Genomic DNA, 17,833 nt, shown 5'->3' with positions numbered 1-17,833 from the left:
CATATTGTTAATATTTGCATTCAACTAGGCGCAATACCCGCCAAGCCGCTCCCCCTTCCCTCAACTTCTGTCTCTATCCAAAATAAATAAATAAAAAAAAATGTAATGCTGGGGGTCAGGCGGTAGCACAGTGGGATAAGCGCAGGTGGCGCAAAGCAAGGACCAGCGTAAGGATCCCAGTTCAAGTCCCCGACTCCCCACCTGCAGGGGAGTCACTACTTCATAGGCGGTGAAGCAGGTCTGCAGGTGTCTGTCTTTCTCTCTGCCTCTCTGTCTTCCCCCTCTCTCCATTTCTCTCTGTCCCACCCAACAACGACAACATCAATAATAACTACAACAACAAAACAAGGGCAACAAAAGGGAAAATAGGTAAGTATTTAAAAAATTAGTAATGCTGCATTATAGGGGCTAGGTGGTGGTTCAGCAGGTAAAGCACAGACATTAACACACAAAAGGAGCCAGTTTTAAGTCCCCAGTCTCAACCTGCAGGGGGGAGGCTTCATTAGCAGTGGAAGTGCTACAGGTGTTTTTTCTTGTCTCTCTCTAGCCCTCTGTCAAAAAGGAACAAAAAAGGGGGGGAATAGTCATGAAAAGGGGGCAGCATGTAGGCACAGAAACTGAGTGATAATCTGGTGAAAAGAATAATACTGTCCAGCTGAAAGTCACTGAGAGTAAATCTGAAAAAAAAACTCACAAGTTTAAAAAGGCAGCGCTGGGCAGGGGAGATAGTGTAGTGGTTATGCAGAGACTCTCATGCCTGAGGCCCTGAAGTCCCAGGTTCAATCCCCCACACCACCATAAGCCTGAGCTGAGTAGTGCACTGCTTTAAAAAAAAAAAAAAAGGCACGGTTGGGAGCCAGGAAATGCCTCACTCAGTAAAGTGCATACTTTACCATGCGTGAGAACCCAGGTCTGAGCTCCTGGTTTCCTCATGGGAGCCTCATATAAAGGGGAAGTTTCATGAGTACTATGATCTCTCTCTCTTTCCTTCTTATTGTTTCTCTAAAAATAAAAAAATCTGCCAGAAGTGGTAGAATCATACAAGTACAAAGTCCCAGTAAAAACTGTGGCAGCTAAATAAAAAAAGCAAGCAGGGCTAGGGAGATAGCACAGCTATTAGAGCACCAGCTTGTGTCCCTGCAAGCCCCAGAGGCCACGGGTTCAATTCCCCATTTTATACTGCAGCTGAACAGTGTTCTGGGCTCCTGTCTGAGGCTCAAGGAAGGCACACTGGCCGTCCCCCCCCTCCACATCACAGGGAAGAGAAACAGAGCTATTAAGAAGAGTCAGGGTCAGCTCAGAGCATCAGTAGATTGGAGCTAAAAGCGAGGAAACTGGACCAGCAAAATAGTCCATCTCGGTAGTGTGCTGCTTTGCCATGTGTGTGGCCAGGTTTGAGCCTGGTTCTCACCACACTGGAGGAAGCTTCAGTGCACAGGTATCTTTCCCTCTGTCTCTGTCTGAAAATGTCAGCTGAGACAGGTGAAGCCCTGACAATAAATGGCAGTGAAGTCCCCTTTGACTTGGTAGATGTCATGAGAGGTCATTTCCAGCCCTGCTTTGGGGGCTGGTTGTCCCAGATGTTTGTGACTGGATGGACCTCACAGTCTTGCTCCTCAAGGACATATGTCCCCACTGTCACCCCCACCCTCCACCAATGCTCTCAACCAACATATACCCAAGCAGCCAGAGTTCAAGATTTTATTTTAAAACAATAGTAAACAATTTCGTTGATTTTTTTTTTTTCTTAAATCAAACCACCTCTCACTTGGCTTGTCTCCAGAAAGAAAGGAAGAAAGAAAGAGAGGAAGAAAGAGAGAAAAGAAAAAGAGTAAAAAATAAAAAGTAAGAAGGGAAGGGGAGGAAAATGTGAGGACTGGCCAACCTTCCCCAGAAATAGGCCCCTGGTCCTGACATCTGGAATGGCTTTTGGACACTGTCTTTAACCAATGAGAAAAAGAAAGCACCAAAATATTGTGCTTCAGCAGCAGATTAGGAACCCCCACAAGGGAAAAGGTAGCAGGAAGGATTTGAATGTAGGTCCCAAGCAGCCTGGTTCAGAAACTTCCTAGAGAGGCTCCTTCGGTAGGAGCTATCCACCCGCACCCCCCCAAGTTAGACAGTGAGGGGTTCTCCCCCCCCAAGTTAGACAGTGAGGGGTCCTGGACCCACACCCTGGACACGGACTGGAGGACAAGTGCGGTAGGGTCCTGGTCTCTCAAAGGGGAGTCAGGAAGGGTGCAGAATGCTCGGGTACACAGAGAGGGAAGAGGCCCCCTCTAATCACTCTGCCTCTGGGTTCCTTTGCATCTTTGTTCGAGTGGAGATGAAGTCTAACTGCTATCAGACAAAAACGAAGGAAGAATGAATGAATGAATGAATGAAGGAAGGAAGGAAGGAAGGAAGGAGGGAGGGAAGGAAGGAAGGAAGGAAGGAGGGAGGAAAGGAAGGAAGGAAGGAGGGAGGAAAGGAAGGAAGGAAGAAGAAGGAAGGAAGGAAGGATGGCAGGACAAAAAAGAGCTGTAAACAGCTTGGGTTTGTTCACCCACATGTGCAGGCTCTTTTGTTATAAAGGGACCAGTATCTCGGGGACAGGGGACCAGAGAAAGCCCTTGTGGTGTTGGGTTGATACGGGGTAGAACACAATGATAGCAGCCGCCAGATGCGTGCTCTCTCTGGGCCCTGGCCCCCAGACAAGGAAACACTGAACGAGGTTCTGGAATGGCAATGGTGGCAGGGAGGGCACAGGAATGCTCCCCTCTTCCTGGGTGCTCAGGACCCTCTTCAGGCCCATGGAAAGGTGGTCTACCCCCAGGCAAAGAGCCTGGGAGCTGACCTAGGTGCCTCTGAGAGCAGGGTAGCCATTGCGAAGCTGGCTATTCCAGCCCCTCTCCAAAATCCCATCTGCCTTTGACAAAACGAAAAAATAAATAGTGCGTATTTTTCATGCCAACTGGATCTCCTGGTCCTTCGATCAGAAGTGCAAGCCCTTTCCTCTCCCCACACCCTGGTGCCTGCGCCAAGGGCCCCTTCCACCCAGCCTGGGGCTGGCAGCGGCACAGCCAGGGTCTCTGCCATGTGGCCTCCTGGCAGCAGGTCCTCCAGGGTCCTGGTTGAGGGGCTAGCTCAGCCCTTTGGTCCACCTTGTTCATCAAAATTAAAATAAGGGGAAAAAAGGCTCCACTTGGTGACTTGGGTCTGTAGAGGTCTCTGCTTCATCCCTCAGTCATTCCATCCATCCTGGCATCGTGCAGGCCACATCTGAAGTCTGGGCCCAGCCACACTCACCAGTCACTGCAGTTTTGTCCCTAGCTTGCGCTGTCTGTTCCTAAGGAGAGAAAAAACGAAAAACAAAACAAAACAATACACAGGGGTGGGGTCAGATAAGGGGACTCCTGGTGTCTAAGGACCTGATCCCTCAGCTGTCTCTGCCCCACCAAAAATTCCATCCAAATGGAAGAAGTCCACCCCAGCAGTCCTAGTGGTTGGTCAGAGACGTCACTCAGCTTCTATTCTGTGACCTGGGACTTTGGACCTAGAGACAATCAATCTTTCTGGCCAGGTCTGCATCACAGATGTCTCAGCCAAGAGATTGGGGCAGGAGTGAGAGCCAGCATGAGAGAACACTGACTGGATTCCAACTAATTACAGACAGGGAGTTCCCCTTTGCAAATAAGCCAGCACAAGTGGCTTTGTATTACTACCAGTCAAAAGCAAACTAAGAAGTTAATGAGTTCTCCCAGCAGGAAGCAAAGACAGAAGAAATGGCAGATATAGAGGGAATATGAGCACCACATTTGGGGAGAAATGACTATACCCATGATGAGCCCAGGAGCCTGAGGGAAACAGATAAACAGCCCATTTTCTGTTGGAGCTGGCTGAGACTCAGAAATGGGTAGTCACACTCAGTGAGGTGCTTCAGCAAGCAGAGCACAGGACTTGCACGGGTGAGCATCTGGGACTGGAGCTGGGCACTATATATGCCAGAGTGATGTTCTGATCTCTCTCAATCACACAGGAAATAAGTCTTTGAATGAAAGAAAAGAATTTGTGGAGATGTGGAGGCTAGGAGAATAAGGGCTGGTTGGTCTAGGAGTCAAAATTCAAGAAACCTAACTGCTCACAAGTCCTATGTGATCTGGCCCCAGTCTTGCCCCCTACCCATTCTGTGGGCCCCTTGGGCTCCAGCCACATAGGCCAGTTTGACTTCATCCTGACCCAGGAGCTTTGCACCTGCTACTCCCTCTGCTGAGAGCACAGCCCCCTATTGGCTCTTTAAAAGACCAACTCTTTCTCCCTTAGGCTTATCTCCCCTACGCAGAAGGTCCAACCTACACCCCCAAATTGTTTTCCTGTCACAAAGTTCCCAAGCCCAGGATGCTGATCACATAGCTAAATACCTTAGTTCTTCCTGTCTACCCTGCCTGCAGGGGCTGCTGTACAGTCAGGCACACAGCTGGTAAACCCTGAGATTTTGGTAAAGAAAGGCAGGTGGCAATAGCTTGACAGGGAGGGACCGAGCTGGGGGCAGGGACCACTGGGAGCCAAGTGGAGCACAGCCTGAGCCATTTGGGCCTTTCTGCCAATAATGGAATTGCCTGCTTTAACCCCCCCCCCCCAACCCCCTTTCCTCATGGATCCAGGGCTTTGCCCCTAGGCTTGTTAGGATAAACTGGACCATGATGCACTAGATACGTTTGCAGGCTACGGTGATGCCTAGCCCCATCCTATGTTCCCCCTCAGAAGCATGAACCTGCCAGGCTTCCCCTGGAACCAGTCTCACCTCAGTTCCTCTAGGAGCCAGGCCTTCCCTCACCCAGTAGATACCCCACCCAGCATTTGTGGTGAATGGAACAGGAGAGCTGAGTGAGGAGATTCCAAAGTCTAGTCGTGCCTGGACTTGTCATCCAACTGGGGGCAGTCCCTAGCTTATTGCACTTGGGTTTACCCGTTGACCAGAAAGTATTTGGACGAAATAGCCCCCCACAATCTGCAAGCTCTCTGTCAAGTGACTCCTCTCTTCTGAGCCTCATTTTTCTCATCTATAAACAGAGATCAGATGAGGATTCAGTTAGGCAATATAAGGAAAGTGCTTAGGTAAGTGCCCAGCTCTTGAGGAGTCCTCCGAAAACGGGAAGACAGGCTGCCCTGGGCGTGCAGTCCACTGAACCAGGACTCACTGACTGCTGGCCCCCGAACTCACCTGGCTTCTGCCCGGGTGACTGTGTACTCAAACCAGAGTACATTGGGGATGAGGCTTGTGTCTCGAATTAGGAAGAACTCAGAGATAGGCCTGTAGAGACAGATACCCAGAAGTTAGGACCACAGAAAGACATGAGGCGATTATTTATCACTGAGTCAGACACACACACACCAGTGCCTGGGACTTGACAGTACTGCCCCACCCCATTCCCAGAAAGTCTTTGAGCCTTTACCTGGCTGAGATACGAGAGACTCACACATGTCATCTACATGACAGAAAAAGACATCACCACACTGTACACACAACCCAAGAAGACTCAGGCTGCTTTCAGAACTAGGCAACGACAGGAGAGGGCCCCAGGGCCCTTGGGGGACGGGGAAGTCAGGCATGAGGGGTCTAGCAGCTAGCCCACCAGAGACTGGACACTAGAATCTTCTAGCAAGACTAAGGCTGACAAAGTTCCCAACCCCTGAGTCCTCTGTATCACAGTCCCACCCATAAGAAGCCACAGCAACAGGAGCAAGAGACAGGTTACCAGGCTGCTATCCTGGGGAACAGTGGTGTGAGGACCTCCTGGGTGAAGATGAACCAGGCGATGGCCATGAGGCTTCCAGTGATGCCCCCATAGAACACCTGGCTCCAGGTGTGATACAGCAGATAGACTCTGGGCCAAGACAGAGGGCAATTCATGAGAACCAGTCAGTGGCAGCACTTCCCTGAGTCTGCACACTGAGGGACAAACAGAGAGAGGACAGACTTCTGGGAACACAGAGCCTCAGATCTACTTCCAGAAAGAGGCAGGGGGTGAGGTCCCAACAGCTGTTCCCTCTATCTGTGGAAATGACAGAAGGATGGCTCAGGTGGACTTTGTTTTCCTTTGGCAGGGTCCCTGAACTCTCAAACTGTCTGCAAGGGGCTCCTCCAGGAGGTTGGGAATAGAGAGCCAAGATGTGGAGGTGTCCTCAGAAACTGGGGCTCAGCCAGAAGAGAGCAGGGACTGGGCTGCAGGGAGCAGCTGGAGTGCTCTCCTTTTAGAACTAGAGGCCTGGGACCTCTCCCAGTCCTGCCCTATAAGGTCCACTGTGGGGTCCAACAGGGATTCAAAATCCAGTAAGACCCCAGTAAGCGGGGTGTGGGATAGAGGTTCTCCCTCCCCCCATACCTGCTGTAGGAGACTAGGAAGGCTGCGGTGAGGAGACCCAGGGAGAGCACGTGCCTCCACAGCAAGTCCAGGAACCTGGCATTGTTCGTTTGGTGCATTCTGGGAAAACAAACCCATCAGATGGCCTCTACCCACAGCCTAGAGCTCAGGCCTTCCGAACAGCCCCCTGGCCCATCCAAGTGCTCCTTGGTAACTTCTGCCTGGCTGCAGCTCCTCCCAAGCCCAGCGAAGACCAGCCCCAAGGATACCGGCCAGGGCCATTCAGGGCCACCCCAGTGAAAACAGAAAGCTTACCTTAAATACAAGAATAGGAAGGAATAGACAGAGAAGAACCACATGAACTGAGAATGGCTGGAGGGCATCCCATACTTGGTTCCAATTGCAGTGTGGGGGCCTGAGGGCGAGAGCATGGTGTGTTGGGGAGAAGCAGGCCTCCCAGTGATGCCCCAGCCTCAGGAATCCTCAGGACCCCAGGGCTTAGACCCTACCTCCACAGGGCCGTGGCTCCTGGATGACGTGCTTGATCAACCAGTTGACCCCCTCATTCAGTGCCAGGCCCCCAAGGAAGGAAATCTGCTGGGAAGACGAGTGGTAAGTCTAGCCCCAGAGATGGCGGCCTCAACACAACATCCCAGCCCAATGGTGAACACTCTGGCACTAGCCAAGACGTTCTACATGCCTCAAGAAAAGTGGCGGGGCCAGGGAGATAGCATGATGGTTATGCAAAGCACTTTTAATGCCTAAGGATCCAAGGGCCCAAGTTCAGTCCCCAGCACCCCCACAAGCCAGAGCTGAGCAGTGCTCTGGCAAAGAAAAAGAACAAAAGTGGAGGGCCGGGTGGTGGTGCACCTGGTTAAGTGCACATATTACCAGGTACCTGGACCCAGGTTTGGGCCCTCTACTCCCCACCTGCACAGGGAGTGCTTCATGAATGGTGGAGTGGGTCAGCAGGGGTCTATCTTTCTCTCTCTCTCTCTCCTCCCCTCTCAATTTCTCTCCGTCCTGTCAAAGAAAAATAGAAAAAAGTAAAATGGCCATCGGGAGCAGTGGATTCATAGTGCAAACACCAAGCCCCAATGATAACCCTGGTAGCAAAAAAAAAAAAAAAAAATAGTAGAGTCATGCAAGGGTAGGCCACGCACCTGGTATAGAACAATACAGGCCCCAGCTCAGCTGAGGACAAACTCACCGTGTGCAGCTCCCGCTTGAATATGATGAGGGTTACAAAACCGATGATGACAAACACAGGGCTAAGGCTCAGGTAGGCAAGGATGTGGCCAGAGAGGTCACCTGGCAGAGGCAGAGAGAACAAGATGAAAACAGAGTGTAAGCATCAGATGAGAAGCCAGTCCCTAGCAAGTCAAGAGGGGCCAGAGTGCCAAGGCCAGCAGGCAGCTGCAGAAGCCTCCAGCCCAGTACCATCAGGGGCATCATGAGCAAAGTTCATAGATGACGAGTTTAAAGTTCACTGTCCCTATGATCCAGATGAAGAAACTTGAGTCCCACAGGGTCCAGTAACACATGGTTGGAAAGAGGTGGGATCTGAACTAAAAGTCAAATCTCTGGTGCCTGGGAAGATAGCTTAACTGGAAGAGCACTGGATTCACATGCCTGAGGTTCCTGGTTCAATCCCCAGTGTACCAAAGTGATGGTCTGACTTCTCTGTCTCCCTGTCCTATGTGAAACTTCCAACCTCCCCTCTCTCTCTCTCTCTCTCTCTCGTGAATAGAATAAAACTTTCTTTCTTTCTTTTTTCTTTTTTCGATATAGGTAGAGACAGAGAATGAAAGAGACCCTAAGTACTGAAGAGCCCTTCAATGTGGTGGGAGCTGTGTGGCACATACACATGGCAAAGCACCATTATTCAAGTGAGCTATTTCACTGATTCTAAAATAAAATATTTCATAAGTATCTCGCCTGGTTTGGGCACTCCTCCCACCACCCCACCACAACAGGAATTTGAAGCTGGCCAAGTCTGACCCCTAAAGCCAACCCCTTTATCCAGAGGCAACCTGACTGCACTTAGGTGCCTCTGGAATGCAGTGCTGTGCTGGGGCTGCCCCAGTCAAGCCCCGGGTCTCCAGGGGAGTCTGTCATCTCCAGATAGCACTCAGATTTGGGGAGATACCGCAGATGCCAACAGGGATCAAGGTCAGCAGTGGAGAGAACATGCTGCCCCAAAACACTGCCTGTTACATTAACAGTGTCTCACTGCCTCTCTACTGAAAGAAAACAAACAAAAGTGGTCCGGGAGGTGGTGCAGTGATAAAGCTCTGGACTCTCAAGCATGAAGTCCCGAGTTCGATCCCCAGCAGCACATGTGCCAGAGTGATGTCTGGTTCTTTCTCCTCCTATCTTTTTCATAAATAAATAAATTCTTAAAAAAAAAAAAAGAAAGAAAGAAAACAAAAACAAAACTGACTCCCTACATACTATCTGTTTTGTAACCTCCTAATTGGCCTGAGAGGGGGGCAGTATGGGGACTAAGAGTGTCTTTTGAGAGATGAAGACATGAAGTACGAGATGCGTTCCATTCTACCTGATGCCCAAGGGCAGGGCTGATGCCAAGTCCAAAGACTGTCCTCACCATCAAGACAGGGCAGCTACATGCCTACTCTGGGTTCATAGGGCAACTCCAGTTCCTATGCCAACCCTTGCTGGTTGCATGACCTCAGTAAGGCCTCGTTGCATTTCCTCAAGTCTCAGCTTTCTCCCCTATGAAATGGGGAATTAGTAGCTACCTCCTATGGTTATGGAAGCTCTAATGAGACAGACATTCAGCTTGGGCCTGGCACCCAAGACACTTGTATACTGATAGCTATGCTCACCACCAAGAGATTGGGTGATGAGGGGCCGGGTGGTGGCACACCTGGTTGAGTACGTATGTTATGATGTGCAAGGACCTGGGTTCAAGCCCCAGATCACCACCTGCAGGCGAGAAGTTTCACAGTGGTAAAGCAGGATTACAGATAATGTTCTTTATCTCTCCCTCTCTGTCTCCCCTCTCCTTCTCAGATTCTGTCTCTATGCAATACATTAATTAATTAACTAATTAATTAAAAAGAGATTGGGTGAAGCTGGAATAGGAAATGACCCACACCACCAGTCTGGCCTCATTAGGTAGCAGGGAAGGTGCCCACACAGAGCTAAGTCTAAATGCTAGCCACATGCTTGGCCTTACCTCTAGGGTAGGGCTGGCTTGGAGATAGCCTGGGAAGAAAGGTGCCACAGGCTCACTGAATGAACATCTTCCATTTCCTGGGTCTCAGTCTTCTGTGCACAATAGCCTGGCCTCTTGCTAAATTGAGACTGTGACACACAGGGCACTAGGCCTCGAGGAAAAGAATTAGCTAGTGCCACCAAGTCTTATGTCATTTTCGTGGCCTGTCCTGCAGCCAGCACTGCCTCAGAGTCTTTCTGAAGGTGCTGTGAAGGCTGCCTTTCCCCAGGTTTAACTGGAGTCAATCACAGCTCCCACGACCCTTGGGTCAGCACCACCGCAACTCAGCTCATTAGGCCCTGTGATCCTGGCTGTGCTTCCCTCCCATCTTCAGCTCCAGTTCTAGGCTCCAATTTTATTTCCCTGAGCACACTGTGCTATCCTACTTCTGGATCTTTGCACAGTTTCCCCACCAGAGATGTTGTTTGAGTTGATCTGCCGTAAATGAAGTACCCACTGCAGTGGGGTCCCACTGTGGACCTCTCAGTATTGTAGCAGGATTATAACCTGGGCATTGTTCATGATAAGCATGTCGATGCCTATAGCAGACTGATGTGAAACTCTCCCTCAGAACAGTGGGCTCCAACTGCACAAGGAAACAGTTTCTTTCCATTCCATTCAACTCCTCAAGTCCAGCCCAACTCAAGATATGAGATTAAGCAATAGTGAAGGAAGCAAGGATCAGTGTGGTGAGGAATATGAAGAAATGGGGGCCAGGTACAGTGCACAAGGACCTGGGTTCAAGCCCCTGGTCCCTACCTGCAGGGCGGGAAAGCTTCATGAGTGGTGAAGCAGGGCTACAGTTGTTTCTCTCCCTCTCTATCTCCTCCTCCTCTCTCAATTTCTCTCTGTCTCTATCTAATAAATAATAATAGAGAGTTGGGCGGTAGCGCAGCGGGTTAAGCACAGGTGGCGCCAAGTGCAAGGACCAGCATAAAGATCCCGGTTGGAGACCCTGGCTCCCCACCTGCAGGGGAGTCACTTCACAGGCGGTGAAGCAGGTCTGTAGGTGTCTATCTTTCTCTCCCCCTCTCTGCCTTCCCCTTCTCTCTCCATTTCTCTGTCCTATCCAACAATAACGATAACAATAATAACTACAACAATAAAACAACAAGGGGAACAAAAAGGAATAAATATTTAAAATAATAATAATAAAAGGAATATGGAGAAAAGCAGGGGTCACAGAAGAGTCAATGAAGTACGAGACATCACCAGATGGTCCCAGGCTCTGGAACCCACAGCAAACAATCCCTCATGACAGCCTGCATCCTGAGGTTCACAATGGCCAGGATCCCCCTTCTCACTTGCTAAAGACTGTGAACACCTAGAGAAGTTACTCTCCGGAATCCAGCAGTAGCGCAGTGGGTTAAGCGCACATGGCCCGAAGCTCAAGGACCAGCGTAAGTATCAGGGTTCGAGCCCCCAGCTTCCCACCTGCAGGGGAGTCACTTCACAAGCGGTGAAACAGGTCTGCAGATGTCTATCTTTCTCTCCCCCTCTCTGTCTTTCCCTCATCTCTATATTTCTCTCTGTCCTATCCAACAACGATGACAACAACAGCAATAATAACTACAACAATAAAAAACAATAAGGGCAACAAAAGGGAAAATAAATAATAAATATATATTTATATATTTTTTATAAAAAAAATAAATTTTAAAAAAAGAGAGAAGTTACTCTCAGACCAGGGAGGGAAAGTCATGGAGGTGATGATGCCAGAGTTGAGCCCCTTCCCCTCTGCAGGTCCTGGGTTTATTCCTGCAAAGTGGGATTTTTTTTTTTTCACAATCCAGGGGTGGATGGATATATCAGCCTGTTCACCTTTTTAAATGAGAAGCCAGCCCATGGCCTCGTACTCAGGAAGCACTCAGTGGATACTGGCTGAATAGATAGATGGATCATGGGCAGACAGGTGGCGGATAGGACCCAGCATCTGACAGGACCACCTCAGTCCCACGATAACCCAGAACACCCAGGGTCAAAGTCCCCTAGCTTCCAGTCCTGGGGCCCTCAGCACACCCTGATTCCCACACCCCTGCCCATGCGAGCAACACTGAGCAGGCCCTTCCTATTGTTCCCCACAATGCTACCCAGGGAGGCTGGGGTGAGCCTGGGTGGGTCTTCAAAAGGTAGGATAATATTAACTGTAGTCATATATTAGGTGCTTTTAGTGTGCCAGCAGCTGCTCTCCGCCTATCTCGGGCCTACTGTTACTTGATTCTTCTGCCACCACTAAAAGGGAGGCACTATGATTAGTCCCACTATAGAGATGTAATAACCAAAGCAGCCTGAAATCGAACCCAGGAAACCTAGGCTCCAAGGTGCAAGCTCTGCACCAATCTACCAACCCACTTCCAAAAGGGTCATAAGGGGCCTCCCGGCTGGAAAACCATGCACTTCCAGAGATGCGTCTCATGGGAAGCTCTGGAAACCAAGATCCTGTCTGGGCCCCCTCTGTCGTGAAGCCATGTCCCGCTCGGGGCGTGGCACCAAAAGTATCCAAAACAACCAAAGGTTGCCTGGCCTGCGTTTGCACACACTCCCAACCACAGCCAACTCTTTCTTACAGGCAAACCAGACGGTTCTTTGAAGGAAGCAGACACTCCCTACACTCCTGGGAGGGAGTCGGGCCTCTCAGGGAAGGCTGGGAACAAGGGCCCGGGTCCACACCCCTGACCCTTTCCCGCTCCCCACCGACCCTAGCCCCTGGACAGCCCACCCGCACCCCTGGACCCGGGGGAGTGTCCCGTCCGCGCAGCCGCAGAGGGCACCAGCGAGCGGCTCGCAATTTCTCCCAGCTCATCGCTGCACCACTGCGCCTGCGCGACGCGCGCACCGGGCGAGCCTCTCCATAGCTCACTATTTGACAGTTCCCACCCAGGCCCCTTGCTCCCCCTCCGTGGGCTCGCGTGGGTTGGAGCGCCCAGGGATGACAGGCAGGCCGCGGGAGGGCATCCTCGGAGCCGGGGTTGCAGTTTACCTGCAGGATATTCGACGTGGGTGAGGGTCACGGGCCGCCATGAAGCGGGGAGCGAGCACTGTCCGTCCGCTGCCATCTTACCCGGAGACCGGGCTTCGCGGAACAGCCAATGGAGAGCCAGGGAGGCGGTGGTCCTGACCTATCACGCCAGGAAGGCTCTGAGCACCCAATCGGAGGCTGATGCAAGTATCAGCGCAGCCAGTCAACGCGCAGGAGGTGGGACTGGCCCGAACGACGAATCAGAGAGTGGGGCCCCTAGGAGCCTGAAATCCGAGCAAGCCGAAACCCAATCCGGGGCGAGCGCAAGTAGATGCTTGGCCAATCAGGAAAGAAGAGGCTTTCAACACAGAACAGAGAGCAAAACAACCAATCACAAGGTGAGTTTGGCTCGCAATGCGAGCAAGGCGGGCCAATCAGACGTTAGTTTAGGGGGCGTGTTGCACTTTGGTGGGAGCTTTGGTTTGGTTGGGATTTCCAGGGTGTAGAGGTTTCCCTGGTATCCAGAGCCTGCCGGGGGTGGGTCAGCGTCCTCGTTTGAAGCAGGGAAACAGCCTTGACCCGAGAGCGTCATTATCCACCAACTTTTATTTATGAGTAAACTGAGCCCAAAGGTCCAGAAGAGACTTCTTTTTTTTCTGCCTTCATTGATGAATGACAGTGCAAGTCACATAAAGCCTACTGGATAGAGGTGGATTAAGTGACCTGAACACTTTAACTGATGCTAAGAGTAGAAGCTTAGTTTATAATGAAAGATTTCCTATCTTCTTTCACTCAGTTAACAGATCTATCGATTCAGGCACATTTGTACAGTTTAATGAAGCATACTTGGAAACATTTTATGCCAGTTTTCCACCGACACTTCAATTTCCCCAAAGCATTCCTCTCAGTAGCTTACAAAATTCTGTACCAACAGCCACCCTCCTCCCCACCCACTTCTTTTTCTAAAAAAATATTTTATGTATTAATGAGAAAGATAGAAAGGGAAGGACCAGATGTCACTGTGGTACATGTGCTGCCGGGGATTGAACTTGGGACCTCATGCTTAAGAATCCAATGCTTTATCCACTGTGTCACCTCCCGGAGCACCTCCCCATCCACTTCTACCCCTACACTCTCAGGCTAGAGTGTATTAAAATCTGGGTCAAATGCCCTGCCCCAACTTTTACAAATGTTCCACTGCCTGGAATGCCTCTTCCCTCCCACCCACGTTGCCTTCCCTTTTGACTCAGGTGTCTGTTGTCGAGAGGTGTCCTCACTGGGCTCCCACAACTGCTTCCCTTCTACCTCAGCGTTGGCCAACAGATACACATTCAGTTCCTTGTTTGTCTCTCCCAGTAAGCTATGGTCAACTGGCTTTGTGCAGCACAAAGATAAGATTATAGAAAAGCAGATTCCTGGGAGTCTGGCTGTAGCACAGCGGGTTAAGCACACGTGGCGCAAAGCACAAGGACCGGCTCAACGATCCCGGTTTGAGCCCTGGCTCCCCACCTGCAAGGAGGTCACTTCACAGCGGTGAAGCAGGTCTGCAGGTGTCTATCTTTCTCTCCCCCTCTCTGTCTTCCCCTCCTCTCTCCATTTCTCTCTGTCCTATCCAACAACAACGACAACAATAAAACAAGGGCAACAAAAGGGAATAAATAAATAAAATAAAATAAATATTAAAAAAGAAAATCAGATTCCTGGATTCCACTGAAGTTTGGATTGATCAAAAAGATCTAGGTTGGAGCCCTGGGCATCTACATTTTAAAAAACTTTTTATTCTTTTTTTCTCCCTTTTGTTGCCCTTGTTTCTTTTTGTTTGTCTGTTTGTTTGTTTTTCCTCCAGGGTTATTGCTGGGCTCGGTGCCTGCACCATGAATCCACCGCTCCTGGAGGCCATTTTTTCCCCCTTTTTGTTGCCCTAGTTGTTGCAGCCTCGTTGCGGTTATTATTGCCATCGTCGACGTTGCTTTGTTGTTGGATAGGACAGAGAGAAATGGAGAGAGGAGGGGAAGACAGAGAGAGAGGGGAGAGAAAGATAGACACCTGCAGACCTGCTTCACCGCCCGTGAAGCGACTCCCCTGCAGGTGGGGAGCCGGGGGCTCGAACCGGGATCCTTACGCCGGTCCCTGCGCTTTGCGCCACGTGCGCTTAACCCACTGCACCACCGCCCGACCCCCTGTTTGTTTGTTTTTAAGATTTTATTTCAACAAGGGCAACAAAAGGGAAAGTAAATAAATATAATAAATTTTAAAAATTTTTATTTATTTATTAATGAGAAAGATAGAAGAGAGAAAGAACCAGACATCACTCTGGTATATGTGCTGCCAGGGATTGAACTGGGGACCTCCAGCTTGAGAGCCCAATGCTTTATCCACTGCGCCATCTCCTGGGCCACTGCCCTTGTTGTTATAGTTATTATTGTTGTTATTGTTGTTGTTGTTGGATAGGACAGAGAGAAATGGAGAGAGGAGGGGGAGACAGAGAGGGGGAGAGAAAGACGCCTGCAGACCTGCTTCACTGCCTGTCAAGTGATTCCCCTGCAGGTGGGGAGCCGGGGGCTCCAACCAGGATCCTTAAGCAGGTCCTTGCACTTCGTGCCACATGCTTAACCCGCTGCAATACCGCCCAAGCCCCAGCATCTACAATTTTAATAAGCTTTGGGGATTCTGGTGAAACTAAAGGCAATATGATAATAGGGCTTGTTATATATTTGTGCCTGGCCCAGTCCCGATTTAGAACAAGTGCCTAAGAGGTGACATAAATGCTTATGAGAAGTAAGAATAAACCAGAGAATCCTTCACTTGCCCACCAAAGATGTGTGGGATTGCTGGGCAGCTGGAGGCAGGACCATGGTCTGGGCTGAGTGAGTTCAGGGGATGATAGTGATTCAGAACCCTGCCTCCCCCCACCCCCACCCCAGGCCTGCTCAACTGTACTCAGTTCCCCACCCACTCCAATCTGGGTTTCCTGGGGTCTGCTGACCCCATTTCCTCATAATGTCTTCAGCTACCTCAGACACTGACATTATTAGCCTCTGAGAAGCAGGAGGTGTGAGGAGTGAGTTGTTTCCCAAAATAGTGCCCTGAGCCTGGCTGTACTTATGACCCTTCTCAGGGAGCCACCACTTTACTGACAAAAGCAAATAGGCCTGGATTCCTTGCTCCTCAGTGACAGTGTATCCAAGCAGTGAGGAGGATGGGGAAGTACACAACCAGAGATTCACCTAGGTGGACTTGAAGCACATGTCCTGAGACAGGAGGATAGCTCACTAAAACAGGCCAGAGGGTGGGGCGTAGGGGGTGCAGGGTGGGAAGGACCTGCCTACTGAAACAGGTACACTCTACTGGGTGGGCTGTAACCAACTGCTACCCCATGGTTTTTATATATATATTTTAAGAAAAAGGGAGAGAGAAGAAAACCCAAAGTACTACTCCACCATGGTGCATGGAGTTTCCTGGAGCTGTCCATGGTGCTGTCATGTGGTGCTGAGGCCTGAACCCAGGCCTTCATGCATGGATGGAATGCACTCTGCTGCTGAACCTCCTCCTGGGTCTCATCCGAGCATCAAGAGAATGATAGTAATGGACTGTAAATACCAAGTAAATAAAACAAATACAAACATAATGGGTTTATATTAGTCTTCAAAAGAAAAAAAAAAAAGAAAAAAAATGCTATTATAATGCTGAGATTTGCCATAAAATGAATGAGTCTTTATTTTTAATTTATTATTATAGTCTTTTAATATATACTTTATATATAAATATATATTATAGTCTTTTTCATTTTTTATATTTATTTTCCTTTTTTGTTGCCCTTGTTATTTTTATCGTTGTTATTACTGTTGCTGTTATTGCTGTCATTGTTGTTGGATAGGACAGAGAGAAATCGAGAGAGGCAGGGAAGACAAAGAGGGGGAGAGAAAAAGAGACACCTGCAGACCGGCTTCCCCTTCTGTAAAGCGACTCCCCTGCAGGTGGGGAGCCGGGGGCTCGAACCAGGATTCTTATGCCAGTCCTTGTACTTTGTGCCATGTGCATTTAACCCGTTGCGCTACCACCTGACTCCCAAAAAATGAAATTGTTAATGACTGCACAATTCTGTAAACATACTGGGGATAAGTCATTAAAATAAATACAAGAGCTGGGGAAACAGCATAGTGGTTATGCAGTTATGCGAATTCTCTTATGCCTGAGAATCTGAGGTCCCAGATTCAATCTTTTTTTTTTTTTTTTTTTTTTTTTTTACCAGAGCCCTCCTCAGCTCTGGCTTATGGTGGTTCAGGGGATTGAACCTGGGACTTAGGAGCCTCAGGCATGAGTGTCTCTTTGCATAACCATTATGCTATCTACCCTAGCCCCCAGATTCAATCTCCAGAACCACTATCAGCCAGACCTGACAGTGCTCTGGTCATTTTCTCTGTGTGTATCTTTCTGTCCGGTGTGTGTGTGTGTGTGTGTGTGTGTGTGTGTGTGTGTGTATGTGTATTAATTGCCACCAGGGTAATGAGTTATTGCTGGGGCTCGGTGCCAGCACTATGAATCCATGGCTCCTACTGGCCATTTATTCCTCCTTTTCTGGTCTTATTTATATTTGACAGGACAGAGAAATTGAGAGGGGAGATAGGAAGACAGACACCTGTAGACCTGCTTCACTGTTTATGAAATGCCCTCCCTGTAGGTGGGGAATGGGGGCTCGAAACCAGATCCTTGCACTTAACTGAGTGTACCATCACCCAGCCCCGATAAATAAAATATTTCTAAAAAAAATTAAACACATTTCTAACCATATAATTAACAATTAACTTGTTGAGGAAATGATGATTTACAAGTTTGTTGTCACAAGAGTAAGTTTCATCTCTCCGAGAAGCAAGCAGTTTTCCATGTTTCATATGTAAGAGGCACTAGGTTTAATTCCTACCACCAAAAGTGTAAATACACAATAAGGCTGCCTAAAATAAACTGATCAGAAACTGAGAGATGTAGACGATAGAGCTCTGGACTCTCAAACATGAGGTTCCAAGTTCAAGCCTTGGTATTGCATATGCCAGAGTGATCTTCTGGCTCTCTCTCTCACTACCTAATAGATAAATGTATTTATTTGAGACAGAAATTGAGAGGCTGGGAGAGAGGGAGAAACAGAGAGACACCTGCAACCCTGCTTCACCACTCGTGAAGCTTCCCCTCTGAAGGTGTGAAGGTAGGGACCGTGGGCTTGAACCTGGGTCCTTGCACATTGTAATGTGTGCACTTAACTAGATAGGCCACCACCGGTCCCCCCCCCTTTTT

General features: G+C 49.4%; 1 protein-coding gene and 1 long non-coding RNA gene across 3 annotated transcripts in view; one reads left to right on the top strand and one right to left on the bottom strand.

The window, feature by feature from the left end:
- The window catches only part of LOC132540925 (uncharacterized), a 578,575-nt gene extending 569,795 nt beyond the window's left edge, over positions 1–8,780 (top strand). The window contains exon 2 of the long non-coding RNA XR_009552121.1: positions 8,637–8,780. This is a non-coding gene — a long non-coding RNA (uncharacterized LOC132540925). The remainder of the gene's footprint in view (positions 1–8,636) is intronic.
- Positions 1,688–12,695, bottom strand: DOLPP1 (dolichyldiphosphatase 1). Of its 2 annotated transcripts, XM_007527036.3 has the most exons (8): positions 12,566–12,695; positions 7,555–7,655; positions 6,854–6,938; positions 6,660–6,759; positions 6,366–6,464; positions 5,739–5,867; positions 5,204–5,293; positions 1,688–3,328 (listed from the first exon to the last, which is right to left on the bottom strand). In XM_007527036.3, exons 1-8 carry the CDS (start codon positions 12,639–12,641, stop codon positions 3,292–3,294), a joined length of 717 nt encoding a protein of 238 aa, XP_007527098.1. In that variant the 5' UTR covers positions 12,642–12,695; the 3' UTR covers positions 1,688–3,291. The 2 variants fall into 2 exon arrangements, with proteins under 2 accessions (XP_007527098.1, XP_007527099.1); XM_007527037.3 differs by lacking the exon at positions 5,739–5,867.
- Between the last annotated feature and the right edge of the window lie 5,138 nt (positions 12,696–17,833).

This window comes from Erinaceus europaeus, chromosome 10, assembly GCF_950295315.1.
Source record: "Erinaceus europaeus chromosome 10, mEriEur2.1, whole genome shotgun sequence".
NCBI lineage: Eukaryota > Metazoa > Chordata > Mammalia > Eulipotyphla > Erinaceidae > Erinaceus > Erinaceus europaeus.
Note: the sequence above shows the minus strand (reverse complement) of the source record. Positions and strands in the feature narration are given on the sequence as shown.

What these genes read in the sequence shown, in the direction of transcription:
- DOLPP1 (XM_007527036.3), bottom strand. Translation starts at nt 12,641, where the DNA reads ATGGCAGCGGACGGACAGTGCTCGCTCCCCGCTTCATGGCGGCCCGTG. An exon ending in GGAGCCACGGCCCTGTGGAG is followed by an intron (nt 6,760 to 6,853) that starts GTAGGGTCTAAG and finishes TCTCGCCCTCAG; the next exon opens with GCCCCCACACTGCAATTGGA. An exon ending in TTCCCCAGGATAGCAGCCTG is followed by an intron (nt 5,294 to 5,738) that starts GTAACCTGTCTC and finishes CTGTCTCTACAG; the next exon opens with GCCTATCTCTGAGTTCTTCC.